The following is an 11,585-nucleotide window of genomic DNA, read 5'->3' as shown; positions in this document are numbered from 1 at the left end:
AGGGAGGGGCATCCGCTGGGAGGGGCTTCTTGGGGGCGGGAACAGCGGCGGGCTCCGCGGGTGAGAACCCGCAGCCGGCACAGGGCGTGGCGCTCCTCCCACTCCGGGTGAGTTGACGGTCCTCGCAGGCCAGCTCCTGGAGCGCCCGTTGGGCCTAGGCCCTGCCCCGCTACCTTCCCTGTGCCCCTGTCGCCTGCCCTCCTTCCAGAGCCTTCTCTCTTGCCTGCCGTGAGGCTCCCTGGAGGCGTCCACACTGGGCCTCACCCCGCGCGCAGTAGCCCAATGACCTCTCCTTTGCCCCCGTTGCTGGCTCCGGTTGGCAGCCGTGACCGCACACGTCTCTTTCCAGGGCCCAGCCTCCTGTCCCCCGGGGCCTGGCCCCGCTGCCCAACGACCCCATCTCCGGGCGGTGGTCGACCCCCGGGGGGCGGAGCATCGCTCGGCTCATCGCCTGCAGAGCTGCGCCGCGAAGCCGCCTCTTCCCCCAACCAAGACGTCCCAAATCCCCGAGCACCGGCGACCAGCCGTCGGACCCGTGCCCTCCAGCCCCGCCGGGTCCGCACACTCGGCGAGTCCCCGGCGGGTGAGCGCCCCACCTGCAGCCGCCAGCGAGCGCTACCTGCGCGCGCGCCCGCCCCGCCCCGCGCGCACTGGGCATGCCCAGAGCCGGGTCACGCGCCCGCACGCTCCAGGCCCGCGCGGACCCAGCCGCGCCCGGCCCGGTCGCCCCGCGCGCCCCATGGAGCGCATCGAGGGGGCAGCAGTGGGCCGCTGCGCAGCCTCGCCCTACCTGCGGCCGTTCACGCTGCACTACCGCCAGGTGAGCCGGCCCGCTGGCGCCGCCCACAGCCGCGGCGCCCCGCCCACACCCCGGAACCCCGCCCCCGGGCTCTGCCAGTGGCTCGGGCCTTTGAGACCGCGCGAGCGCGGGCTCGGGCAGGCGCCCCGGCTGGGACACCTCGGGAGACCACTCACCCCTCCCGGGGGCCTTTGCTGGGCCCCAGCCCTTTTTGCGATGGGGCTTATCGGGCTCCCCGGGGATCAGGGAGAGCTTCCTGGAGGTGGTGGTGTCCGCTCTGGGGAGAGGGGGCAGCAGAGGGAGCTGCGTGGGCCTCCTCCCCAGGGCGCCACCTCAGTCTCCGCGTACCCCAGGGAGCCCTATTCTCCCGGGGCACCGGGCATGCAGTGGGTGTTCCTGCCGTGGATAAGTGGCTGCGGCCTCCCTCCCCTTACTCAGCGTCCACGCAGCCCTGGCGGCCCTTCCTCCCGCTCGGCCCTCGCCCGGCGCGGCCTCCTGCGGGACCGCCTCCACGCCGCTCCGGTGACCCCTGCCCTCCTGCCCTTCTCACAGCACGGGCAGGCGGACGTTTGGCGCCTCAGCACCCGGCTGCCTCCGACCTGCACCCCCACCCTGCCATCCTCCCGGGCCCCTTCCTCTCACCACCCCTGGGAAGCCCTCCAGGCCCCCAGCCTGAGAGGGCCCCCCGCCCCTGCACTCCCATCGCCCCAGGGTGCACCCAGGTTGGCAGCGCTGGCCTGGGGCAGAAGCAGGAGTGGGCTGCGGGACAGAGGTGAGGGACATGGAGGTCGCTGCCTGGGGCAGGATACCTGATGGTGGCAGCACAGCCCCCAAGGGGTGGGGGCTCTGGGCAGCAGCAGGTGGGCACAGGATGGTCCGGGCTCGTACCTGCTGGGCCCGTACCTGCTGGGCCCGTGGCTGTGAAGGGCTAAGGCCTTGGTGGGCTCCTGCAGGCACCTTCCTACCGATGGCTGCTGGTGGCCAGAAGTGAGCCATGCAGGTGGCAGGCTATGGCGGGCACAGCTGGGGGGCCAGGACAGCATTCCCTCTGGGGCCACAGGACATTGGGCAGGGCAGTGCATGCCGCCGTGAGGTCTCTGCAGGCCTGGCCAGGGGAGGTCTGGGGGGCAGACAGACCAGAGGCAGGGGCTCTAAGGGGAGAGGCCTGTGTTCACTGCAGCCCTGTCCATCCCTCCCAGGTCCCTGCGAGATGAGCCAAGCCCGGGGCCCACGAGCGGGCCGGGGCCCTGGCTGGGGTGCTGACGGCCTCAGCAGGCCTCTCTGACCTTCCCCTGCACCCCACCTTGGCTGGACCTAAGGGTCTGACAGTTTTGATCTTGAGCCGAGAGAGTCCGTGAAACCTGCACAGGTCACATTTACCCTGAGGGAGGCAGGGAGCATAGCAGGCACATGGCAGACTGGGGGCAGGCCTTCCTTGGAGCCCGTCCTGGGTGGCTGGCTGGCCCTGGGGTGGCGGATTGCAGGCAGGCCCGGGCTTGCCTCTGCGGGCAGTGCTGGAGAACAGCCTCCTAGGCAGCCCAGCTTGCCCCTTAGAGACCAAGGTCACTACCACCCCTCACGGCCAAGCTCAGCCCAGCACGTGGGCCTCTGCCCGTGAGGGTCCCCTGCCCGGACTATACTTCCCTCACTTCCGTGGGGCCTGGTGTGGTGCCACCTCCTCCAGGAAGGCCTCACAAAGGCTGTCCCCCAGCCCCCTGTCTCCTGCAGCCCCGGCTGTGCTGTCTGTGTGTCTGGCGCTCAGGCACACGTCCATTTCGGGGCCTGGACGGACCCCAGAAGTGGAGCCAGCAGTTCGCCAGGCCCTGTGGGCTGACCCAGTGACGGAGGGGTTGGCAATGGGCGGCCACAGCACAGGGCTCCAGGTCCAGCCCCCCCTGCAGGATCCCTTTGGGGAGGGGTAAGCTGGGCGGCACGGCCACTGCCTGCTCTAGCCTCAAGGGCGGGAGCCCGCCTCATCTAGGGCTGTCCAGCTGGCAGGACCCTGGCGCCTGCTGGACCCCCGTTAGCGTTTGCTCTGCCTGCTGCGGCCGGCCCAGCCCAGGCTCCGCCCATACTGCCTCCTTCGTACACTCAGTGCTGCCCAGAGCCTGGGCCCATCGGGACAGGGTGCCCAGGGTGGGGGCAGCAGGGTGGTGGACGGAAGCGACAGGCCGACAGGACCACAGGAGGCGTGAGAGACAGCCCAAGACAGACACTGGGCCAGTGGGGGGGTGCCATCCCACTGTGCAGTCCCCGTCACTGAAGCCTCACGTCCTGAGCATGTGCTCCCACCTGGCTCAGGTGCCCCCGCTGCTGCCCCAGGGCCCGGCCTGCCCCCCCGCCGCCTTCCCATCTCCCTTTGTCCAGTGGCCCGAGGGAATTTTGGCTCTGCCCGCGTGGGACCACCCGCCCTGACTGTGAGGGTACAGCAGGCTGCCCCTGCCCCATGCCCCGTGGTCCTTCCCACACTTGGGCACAGCGGCCATCTCTCTGCAGCTCCTTGAACTTAACCTGTGCTGGGTGGTGCCCGAGACGCCTTTCCTCCCTTTGCCCTGGTTTTCTGCCTCAGCCCCCAGAGCATCCCTGCCCAGCCCGGCCTCCCCCGCCCCCCACCCCGTGGGAGTCCCCACTCTGGGGGCCCCGGCCGTGAGCACACCTGCCCGGGCGGAGCCGTGTGGCCGTGTGGCCGTCTGGCCTCAGCTCCCCACGGCACCGGCACCTCTGCCTCTTTCAGAATGGCACCCAGAAGTCGTGGGACTTCATGAAGACACATGACAGGTGAGAGCCCGGGATGGGGACACTGGGAACCGGGGACCTGGAGCCCCAGCCTGCCCCATGAATGTCCCGTCTCGCCTCATCCTCACCGAGGCCTGGAGGCCGGGCTGTGTGCCAGCTCAGGCCCCCTGGGGCATGGTGGTGGGCAGGGCCTGAGACAGGCCATCTGGGTGCCCTCCCCAAGCACCGGGTGATGGGCAGGACAGCGACATGGCTCCAGTGCGGCTGGCAGGGGCCACGTGTCACGTCAGTCACCTGGCCCCCGAGCGGCCCAGTGTGCCCTTCCCCTGGCATACGGTAGGCCTGGGCCTCAGTCTCCCCACCTGAGCACGGGACCCAGTTCCGGGCTGCTGGGAATGGGGCCCGCGGGAGTGAGGTGACACTGAGCTCTGTCCTTCTGCCCCTTCAGTGTCACCGTGCTCCTGTTCAACTCTTCCCAGAGGAGCCTGGTGCTGGTGAAGCAGTTCCGGCCAGGTGCGGGGGCCGGGGGGGGAGGGGCGGGAGGGGGGCCCTGCAAGAGCAGCTCTCGGGGCTCTGGGGAGCACGGGTAGGGAGGGTGTCGGGCCCCCGTGGGTCCCATAGAGGGGGCATCCACGTGGTGGTGACCGTGGTCTGCCCTCCCCTGGCCAGCCGTGTACGCGAGCGAGGCGGAACGCAACTTTCCTGGGTGTCTGGCAGCCTTGGACCAGGACCAGCCCCGGCTGCTGCCGGGGGCACTGCCCGGCTCGGCGGGCGTGACGTACGAGCTGTGTGCTGGCCTCGTGGACCAGCCTGGCCTCTCGCTGGAGGAAGTGGCCTGCAAGGAGGCACGGGAGGAGTGTGGCTACGACCTGGCGCCGGCCGACTTGCAGCGGGTGGCCACCTACAAGTGCGTGGGACCTGCAGGGCGGGGGGAGGCGTGCCACCCAGGGCGCGGAGCAGGCCACCCGCAGGCGGCGAGCACCCTGTCCCCCGGGCGTGCAGGCAGGGTGGTTCCTCCTCGTTCTCAGATCATGGCCTAGGCGGGACCCAGGGCTCTTGGAGCTGGTTCTGAAGCATGCGGGGCCCTTGTCCCCACCCCGTGGCCCCTGGCCGAGTGGGGCGGGCTCCCGTGGCAGCTGCTGCTGACAGATGCCTCTACTTCCTGTGGGATTAGGCACCGGGTGCTGGGGGTGGGTGAGTCACAGACCTGCTCTGACAGCAACTCAGGAATGAGGGAGGCCTGCGTCTTGAGCTGGGGAGAGGCGGGCGGTGGGCAACACCTGGGGGAGGGGTGTGGCCTGGACTTGGGAGGATTCCAGTCCTGGGGAGCCGATGGGCCGGGAGACCCTCCGTGTGAAGTGCGGGTTCCACGTGAAAGGGGGTGTCTTGGGGGTGAGGGCTGCAGTGTTCTGCAGGTGCCTGCTGTGTGCCGGGCCCCCGAGCCGGTCAGGGATGGGACGTGGAGACTCCAAGGGCCTGTCGTTGGGTGGGCGTGGGCCAGCGGCTGGGCTGGGGGGCCAGCAACCAGGGAGGCAGGTGGCCCTGAGGAGGGGGGCCTAGGTGGAGGCGTGGGCCTGGGGGTGCTGGGGAGCCTCGGAGAGCTGTGGACAGCAAGCAGCTCGCCCAGACTTGCGTTTGCAGTCGAGGCGTGGCCTGGAGGGAGGCAGGGCTGGAGGAGGCGGGAGTGGAGGTCGGGGCAGCCGTTCCTGCGGGCCTGATGGGGGCCGGCAGACAGCGGTAGCAGGGCTGGCCGCTTCCTCTCCATGGCCCCAGAGGCGAGCAGGCCGCTCACCTGCCAGTCACAGGTGACAAGACCCAGGCACTTGTCAGATCCGGCTAAGGACATGATTGAGCGAGGAGAGGCAGTGTCTGGCCTGGCTGGGCGTATTCTCCTTGGGCCGGGCCGAAGGCCACGCCTGCGTCCTTCACAAGCCAGCAGAGACGGACTGGAAGCGCCCCCAGACCCCGCCAGACAGCGCTTCCATCCGAGGCACAGGCCTCGCTGCCGCGGAAACGGGCCATCAGAAAGGGTCTGAGGGAGACCAGGGGCGGGAGGGAGTGGCGGGCGAGGCCAGTCCGAGTGGTCCTCGGGGGCGGGGAGGGGCCGCAGTCCTGCCCCCTGCCCTGCGCTGGCTGCACCACCAAGGTGGCGTCCACCGTGCCAGCCTCCTGGGCCTCAGCTCACCTGGGCTGACTGGCCTCCTCCTCGTCCCCTTGACACCTCCCCAGACATCGCCTGGTTCCTGGGTCCCCCTGCGAACCACGCTCAGCCCTTCCTCCCATTCTGAGATCCGCTGGCCCTGTACCTGTAGCCAGCGGTCACCACGGCTGCCCCCCACTAGTGCCAGTCTGGGCCATTGCCCTCCGTCAGGGTGCCTGTCTTCCTTCTGGTGGCCACCACCCACTGAGAAGGGGGCTCTCTCACACTCCTCTCCACCCTGGGACCATGGGGCTTTGTCTTGGGGACCGCGCCACCACCCCACCCCACCAGTGTCCCGAGCCCCAGCCCTTCACCCAGGCTGCCTTGGCACCTGTTGTGCCCTGCTGGAGCCCTGCGTGCAGGCCAGGGTCCACACAGACCTCCGCAGCTCAGGGGGACTGCCGGTTAGGGCCCCCCGGGGAAGTAGGCCCTGGTGGGGGCCCAGTGTGAGCAGAGGGAGGGGCCCGCACCAGCTTTTGCGCTGCAGGCAGCCTGCGGGAGGGAGACCGGCCGGCTCTGGCCACCCTCAGCCTCATGGCGGTGGTCCGCAGCCCACTGCCACGCTCAGGGCCCCGCCAGGCTGCAGTCCGGGCGCCGGCCGGGGCTGCGGTCTCATCTGGGGCTCAGGGTCCTCTTCTTGGGGCTGCATGACTGAGGGCCCTGTTTCCTGGGGGGCCTTTGGCTGGGACCATGGTTAGCTCCTGAGGTGCGGTGGCCCACAGGCCTGGCCGGGCGGCCCCTTACAGCATGGCGCTCACTCTGACTTCAAGGTCAGCGTGTCCATGGGACGGGGTGCGTCCTGGAGCCCCGCCCGCCAGAGGGCCAGATGGCACAGAGCAGAGAGGGCCGTGGAAGGGGTGGCCGGCGGGGCCGGCACGGCGCCTCAGCAGACGCTGTCTCACCCCACAGGTCTGGCGTGGGACTGACTGGCTCCAGCCAGACCATGTTCTATGCAGAGGTGACGGATGCCCATCGAAGCGGCCCCGGTGGAGGCCTGGCCGAGGAGGGCGAGCTCATCGAGGTTGTGCACCTGCCCTTGGATGGCGCCCAGGCCTTCGCGGACAACCCAGATGTCCCCAAGACCCTCGGGGTCATCTTCGGTATCTCGTGGTTCCTCAGCTGCGTGGCCCCTGGCTTGGGTCCCCAGTGAGACGGCAGAGGGTCTGGCCAGAGGCCGGTCCTGGCCACCCGCCCTGCAGACCCAATAAAGGCTTATGTGGCTCCAGCCTGTGTCCACTGGCTCCAAGCTGTGACTGGGGCGGGCAGAGGGCAGCCAGGGGATGGCAGGCTCTCCACGAGGTCCCTCAGCTCTACCTCCAGGGGCAGGAGCTGTGGGGACAGGCTTGGCCAGGCAGCACTCAGGGAGGGCAGTGTGGCCTGAGGATGGGCCCACGGGGCTCCAGGCCATAGAGAGCTTGGGCCACGGGGCAGTGCCGAGCCAGCCCCCATCAGGAAGACAGGGCCGCAGGCTGCACCTCCTGGAGGGCACGTGCTCCCTGCTCCCTGCTAAGTAGGTCCCCACGCTGGCGGGCTGGGCTGGTACCCCCGATACCGTGACCTCCCTGCCCTGCTGCTGCCCATCGGAGGGTTGGGGCTGCTGGAGCTGCCCGCCTAGCCAGGTGCCCATGAGGGACGGGCAGGCTGGAGCCCCCCATGGAGAGTGTGCGCTGGTCACCATGCCACTGGCATCTATCAGGTGGCGGCTCAACCCGACCCTTTCTGGCCCTTCCCCAGAGCTCCCCAAACCCTCTGGTCAGTCCCTTAGGGCATAGGTTGGGGGCACCCTGGGTCATGGCCTTTTGACCCCGCTGAGGACTGGGGACTGAGTGGCCAGGGGCTTTTCTGTGAACTTGGCTTCGTGCTCGGTGCCCCAGTGTCCCCCAGGACTGGGCCCTGGGCTGCAGCGAAGGCTCCTGACGGGACCCCACTGTCGGCTGGGGCGCCCCGTGAGCACCGAGGTCTGCTGCCTCCTTGCTGGCCCCGGCGGGCGGGTGGGCAGGTGCTTCCTGTGAGCACGATGTGGGGACACCCAGTCCCTCCCTCCTGCTGGCACGCTGGGGGGCTGCTGGTGGCTGCCTCAGGAAGCTGTGCCCAAGCAGCACCACCTATATGCAAATGCCGGCTGTGACCCAGGTGGGGCCTCCTGGGACCCAGCCAGGTGAGTGCCACGCTGCTGGGGGCCCTTGGGCATGTGGTGTGTGCAGGAGGCCGGCAGGCTGGGCCGTGGTGGGCTCCTGGGCAGCCCAGCTCCACCCTGTCCAGAGGAGGCCGCAGCGGGCAGCCCGAGTGCACTCAGCCGGGACCAGGCCGGGGGCAGCTCTGCCCAGCCAGCCGCCCTGCCTGCCTACCGCCCTTGTGGCTTGCTGAATGCCCAGCCCAGAGCCCCGCTGGCCCTCTGGCTGGCCTGGCGGGTCTGGGGGCTCCTGTGCCCTGGGAAGCGTGCGGGGCTCCGGACTGGTGCGGGGGGGCAGGGCCCCCGGACCTGGGTGCACGCCAACCCCTCACTCTGCTCTGTGGCCCGATGGGGCAGGTCACCAGGCACGCTGCTCAGCCTAATGGAGCTGGCATTGATTTCCCGGCGCTGATGGGGGGGCTGTAACCGGAAACTCCCCTCCCTGGCCGCTATATTTAGCACCGCAGAACTCGGGCGGAAGCACAGCTCACTCCTGAGCCCAGCCAGCTCTGTCCACACGCCGGGCAGCCTGCACCCCAGCCCGGTCCTGAAGCCTCTGGCCAGGCCGAGGGGCCCCGAACTCACCAGCACCGTGTCCAGCACAAGCTGAGCGCCCACCTCAGAGCCCGCCCTGGGGAGCCCCTGCCGTGGAGGGGCTCCGAGTGGGAGTGCCCAGGCTTGGGGGTGGAACCGGGAGACTTAGGGGCCATGTGGCCCCAGAGGCAGGGCAGCCCGGCCCCCACTGGGTCTTGGGCCCCCCCCCAAAGCTGCAGCGGTTCCTGCAGGGGGCGCCCCAGCAGCCTCCAGCGCCCCGCCCTCTGAAGTGTCGGCCTTCCTGCCGCGGATCTCTCCTGGGCACCAGGGCTGAGTGTGGCTCCGAGGAGGCAGGAGGGGACAGTGAGGGGAAGAGGCCTGTCCCCTGCAGAGTGGCACCCTAGTCAGGGAGGCAGGAAGCCTGCCCTGCGGACGAGTGTGCTGGGTCTGCCGACCCCCGGTGCTGCACCCAGGTCCCACTCCCAGGCCTGGGGAGGCAGATGGGCCAGGGTCGGTGGGGGCCCCATCCTCCCAAGGCAGGGCGGGCCCCAGAAAGGCTGCGTCGCCTGACAGGCTGGGCTGGAACCTTGAGATGGAGTGAGGTCCACCACTGCTGCCTCCCGCAGACAGAGAGCTCCAAACGCAGCAGCCTCTGGACATGGTGGCACAGCAAGTCCTGTGGTCAGCCTAGGTAGGCCCTCTTTCCTGCCACCGCTGGCCAGCGAGCAGGAAGCTTCGGAGGGGGACGAGGGAGGGGGACCCGGGGGCCGTTCTCTTACGCTGGAAACCCCAGCCAGAGCCCCTCCACGTCCAGCCCCTCTCTTGCCCTACGGCCCCTATGGCCTCCTCCCGCCCCCCTCGGGAGCCATGAGTCTTTGTGGAAACCGAAGTCATGGGTGTGGAGCCCAGCCCAGCCCGGCTCCTTTCTGTGACGTCTGTTCGTCTCAGCAGGAAGGCGTGCTGGGGAGGCCCAGCTCAGCCTGGTGCTCGCCACCCCCCGCCTCACCTGTGCCCCCAAGCCCCCTGCCGTGGCCACCGTGTCCCCACTCGCCCTGGGCTCAGACCTCTAGCAAGCGCTGACCCCAGCTGCTCACCTGGCCGACCCGTGCCTGCCCCCTGCCTGAGCAGCCCCCTCCCCGCTGTCTTCTTCCGCATCCTTGCGCTTTGTCGCTCTGTGTTCTTTGTCTGAATCCTGCGTCCAGTCTTGACCAGGATAGGCAGCGGCTGTCTGCCTTGTTCACTGCTTGGCCGAGCGTGGGGCAGAGGTGCCCAGGGTCTCCTGGGTAGTGGGGCAGTGGCATGGGCAGGACGGGCAGGGATGGGTCCCGGGCCCTTTGGAACTGGGGAAGGGTCCTCTCCCCTCCTGGGGCCTCGAGGACCTGCCCCAGGCCAGAGCAGAGGGGAAGATCTCTGCAGTGCCCCGCCCCCCGCCCCGGGGAGAAAGGCGGGCTCTGGGCACAGCGCACAGGCCCTTGCTCAGCAGGGTCTCTGTGTGGTGCCTGGCTGTGTTCTGCCCTGTCCTGGCTTATGGGGGTCGGGGGGGTCTCAGGGAGGGGTGAACCCTTGAAATGAGCGGAGCCAGGCCCAGCCTGTCAGGGGCCCCCAACTGCTCCTGAGGCCCGGACCCCAGAGAGGCTGCTCAGCAGGGTGGGGCGGTGACACTGTGGGCGGCTCTCATTTCCCAGGCACTGGGCCCTTGGGCAGCACATCCTGGTGATAGAGGACAGTGCTTGCGCTGGAGTCCCTTCTGCCACGCCCCCAGCCCCTGAACCAGGCCACCTTCAGAGCTCTTCCTCCAGGAAGCCTGCCATGCATAGCCTCCCGTCATGGCAGTGACCAGCTCCAGGCAGGGGCCTGCACTCCCAGCACCCAGCCCAGGGTGTAGGGCAAATTTGCTGGCGGAGCTAGAGGAGACAACATGGCCCAGTCATGCGGGCTGCCCAGGGACCCTACGGGTCAAAGTGGTCACCAAACCAGCTCTGGAAGGGCTGCTTGCTGGAGGGGAGGCGAGGCTGGAGACAGGGGCCTGTGGTATTGGCTCCTTAGAGGTGGGAGAACAAATTGGGACTGGGGGCCCCCACTCTCCACCAGGACAGCAGGGAAAGCCTCTTTGGGCGGCCCTCACCTCGTCCCTTTCGGGGTGTGGCAACCGCCTTTATTGCCCTCGCCCACGCCCGGGCCAAGCCTCAGCAATCTTCGAGGGGATGGCCTGGCGACCCCTGCGCCAGGGCGGAGCTGGGCACACAGCCTACGCCCAGAAACATTTGTTGCCTGGCTGCCCGACCCGCGAGCGGATGGCGCGCAGGGCACCGGCATCGGCAGGGAGCAGCGCCCCCTGCGGCCGGCGCGCAGGCGGTGGGAACGGCGTGGAGAGGGACCCTCCGCTGGGAAGGGGGCGCGCAGTAGGTTGGGCCGGGCTCCTGTCCTAGGCCGCGCCCGCCCCGCGTGGGGGCCGAGCGCTGATTTGTGCAGAAGGCGGCATCTCTCCTCGGGGACCGCGAGGAGCGCGGCGGTGGCGCACTGATGGGAGGGGACCACGGCGGTGACCTCAGGGGGCGCCCCACCCCCTGGCTTCTGACACCCGGCGGGGCTCGGGTGAGGAGAGGCCGCTTTGCGGCGCCGGCTCCCGCTCGCTGGGATAGGCAGAGGCGTCACGGAGCCCCCGCGGCCCCGGCGCCCCGGGAAGCGCGCGCCCGGTCGGGCGCTGGAGGGAGGCGCCCTCCGCCGCCTTTAAAGCCCGGGCGCCCCCGGCCCCCCCCAGCCCCACCCCGCGGCGCGGCCCCGCCCCTTCATGCATATGCAGGTGCGCGGGTGACGAATGGGCGAGCGAGCTGTCAGTCTCGGCCCGAACTTGTTGGCTGTGGGGGCCGGGAGCGCGGGCGCGCAGAGCCGAGGCCGGGACCCGCCGCCACCGCCGCCACCGCCGGGAGGGAGCCGGGCCGGAGCGCAGCCGCCTGCGAGCCCGAGCCCGCCGCCCCTGCGCGCCCGCCGCCGCCCAAGCCCGCGCGGCGCCGCCTCGACCCCGCCCGCCGCCGCTGCCACTGCCGCCACCGCCGCTGCCGCTGCCGGCGCTCGGAGGGCGCGCGGGCGCTGGGAGGCCGGGCCGGGCGCGCAGGGGCGGCGGCAGCGGGGTCGAGGCGGCG

General features: G+C 70.2%; 1 protein-coding gene across 1 annotated transcript; it reads left to right on the top strand.

Moving 5' to 3' along the window:
• Positions 1–662: 662 nt before the first annotated feature.
• NUDT14 (nudix hydrolase 14) lies at positions 663–6,960 on the top strand. The gene is made up of 5 exons (XM_039876590.1): positions 663–820; positions 3,534–3,577; positions 3,984–4,048; positions 4,205–4,442; positions 6,645–6,960. The coding sequence occupies exons 1-5, from the start codon at positions 740–742 to the stop codon at positions 6,883–6,885; spliced, it is 669 nt and encodes a 222-aa protein (XP_039732524.1). The 5' UTR covers positions 663–739; the 3' UTR covers positions 6,886–6,960.
• Positions 6,961–11,585: the final 4,625 nt, after the last annotated feature.

The sequence above is a fragment of the Pteropus medius genome, unplaced genomic scaffold (genome assembly GCF_902729225.1).
Source record: "Pteropus medius unplaced genomic scaffold, Ma_sr-lr_union100, whole genome shotgun sequence".
Taxonomy (NCBI): domain Eukaryota; kingdom Metazoa; phylum Chordata; class Mammalia; order Chiroptera; family Pteropodidae; genus Pteropus; species Pteropus medius.
Note: the sequence above shows the minus strand (reverse complement) of the source record. Positions and strands in the feature narration are given on the sequence as shown.

Excerpts from the sequence above, each read along its gene's own strand:
- NUDT14 (XM_039876590.1), top strand. The coding sequence starts at position 740 with ATGGAGCGCATCGAGGGGGCAGCAGTGGGCCGCTGCGCAGCCTCGCCC. Across the intron at positions 821-3,533 it reads TCACGCTGCACTACCGCCAG|AATGGCACCCAGAAGTCGTG; the intron begins GTGAGCCGGCCC and ends TGCCTCTTTCAG. Across the intron at positions 4,049-4,204 it reads GGTGAAGCAGTTCCGGCCAG|CCGTGTACGCGAGCGAGGCG; the intron begins GTGCGGGGGCCG and ends TCCCCTGGCCAG.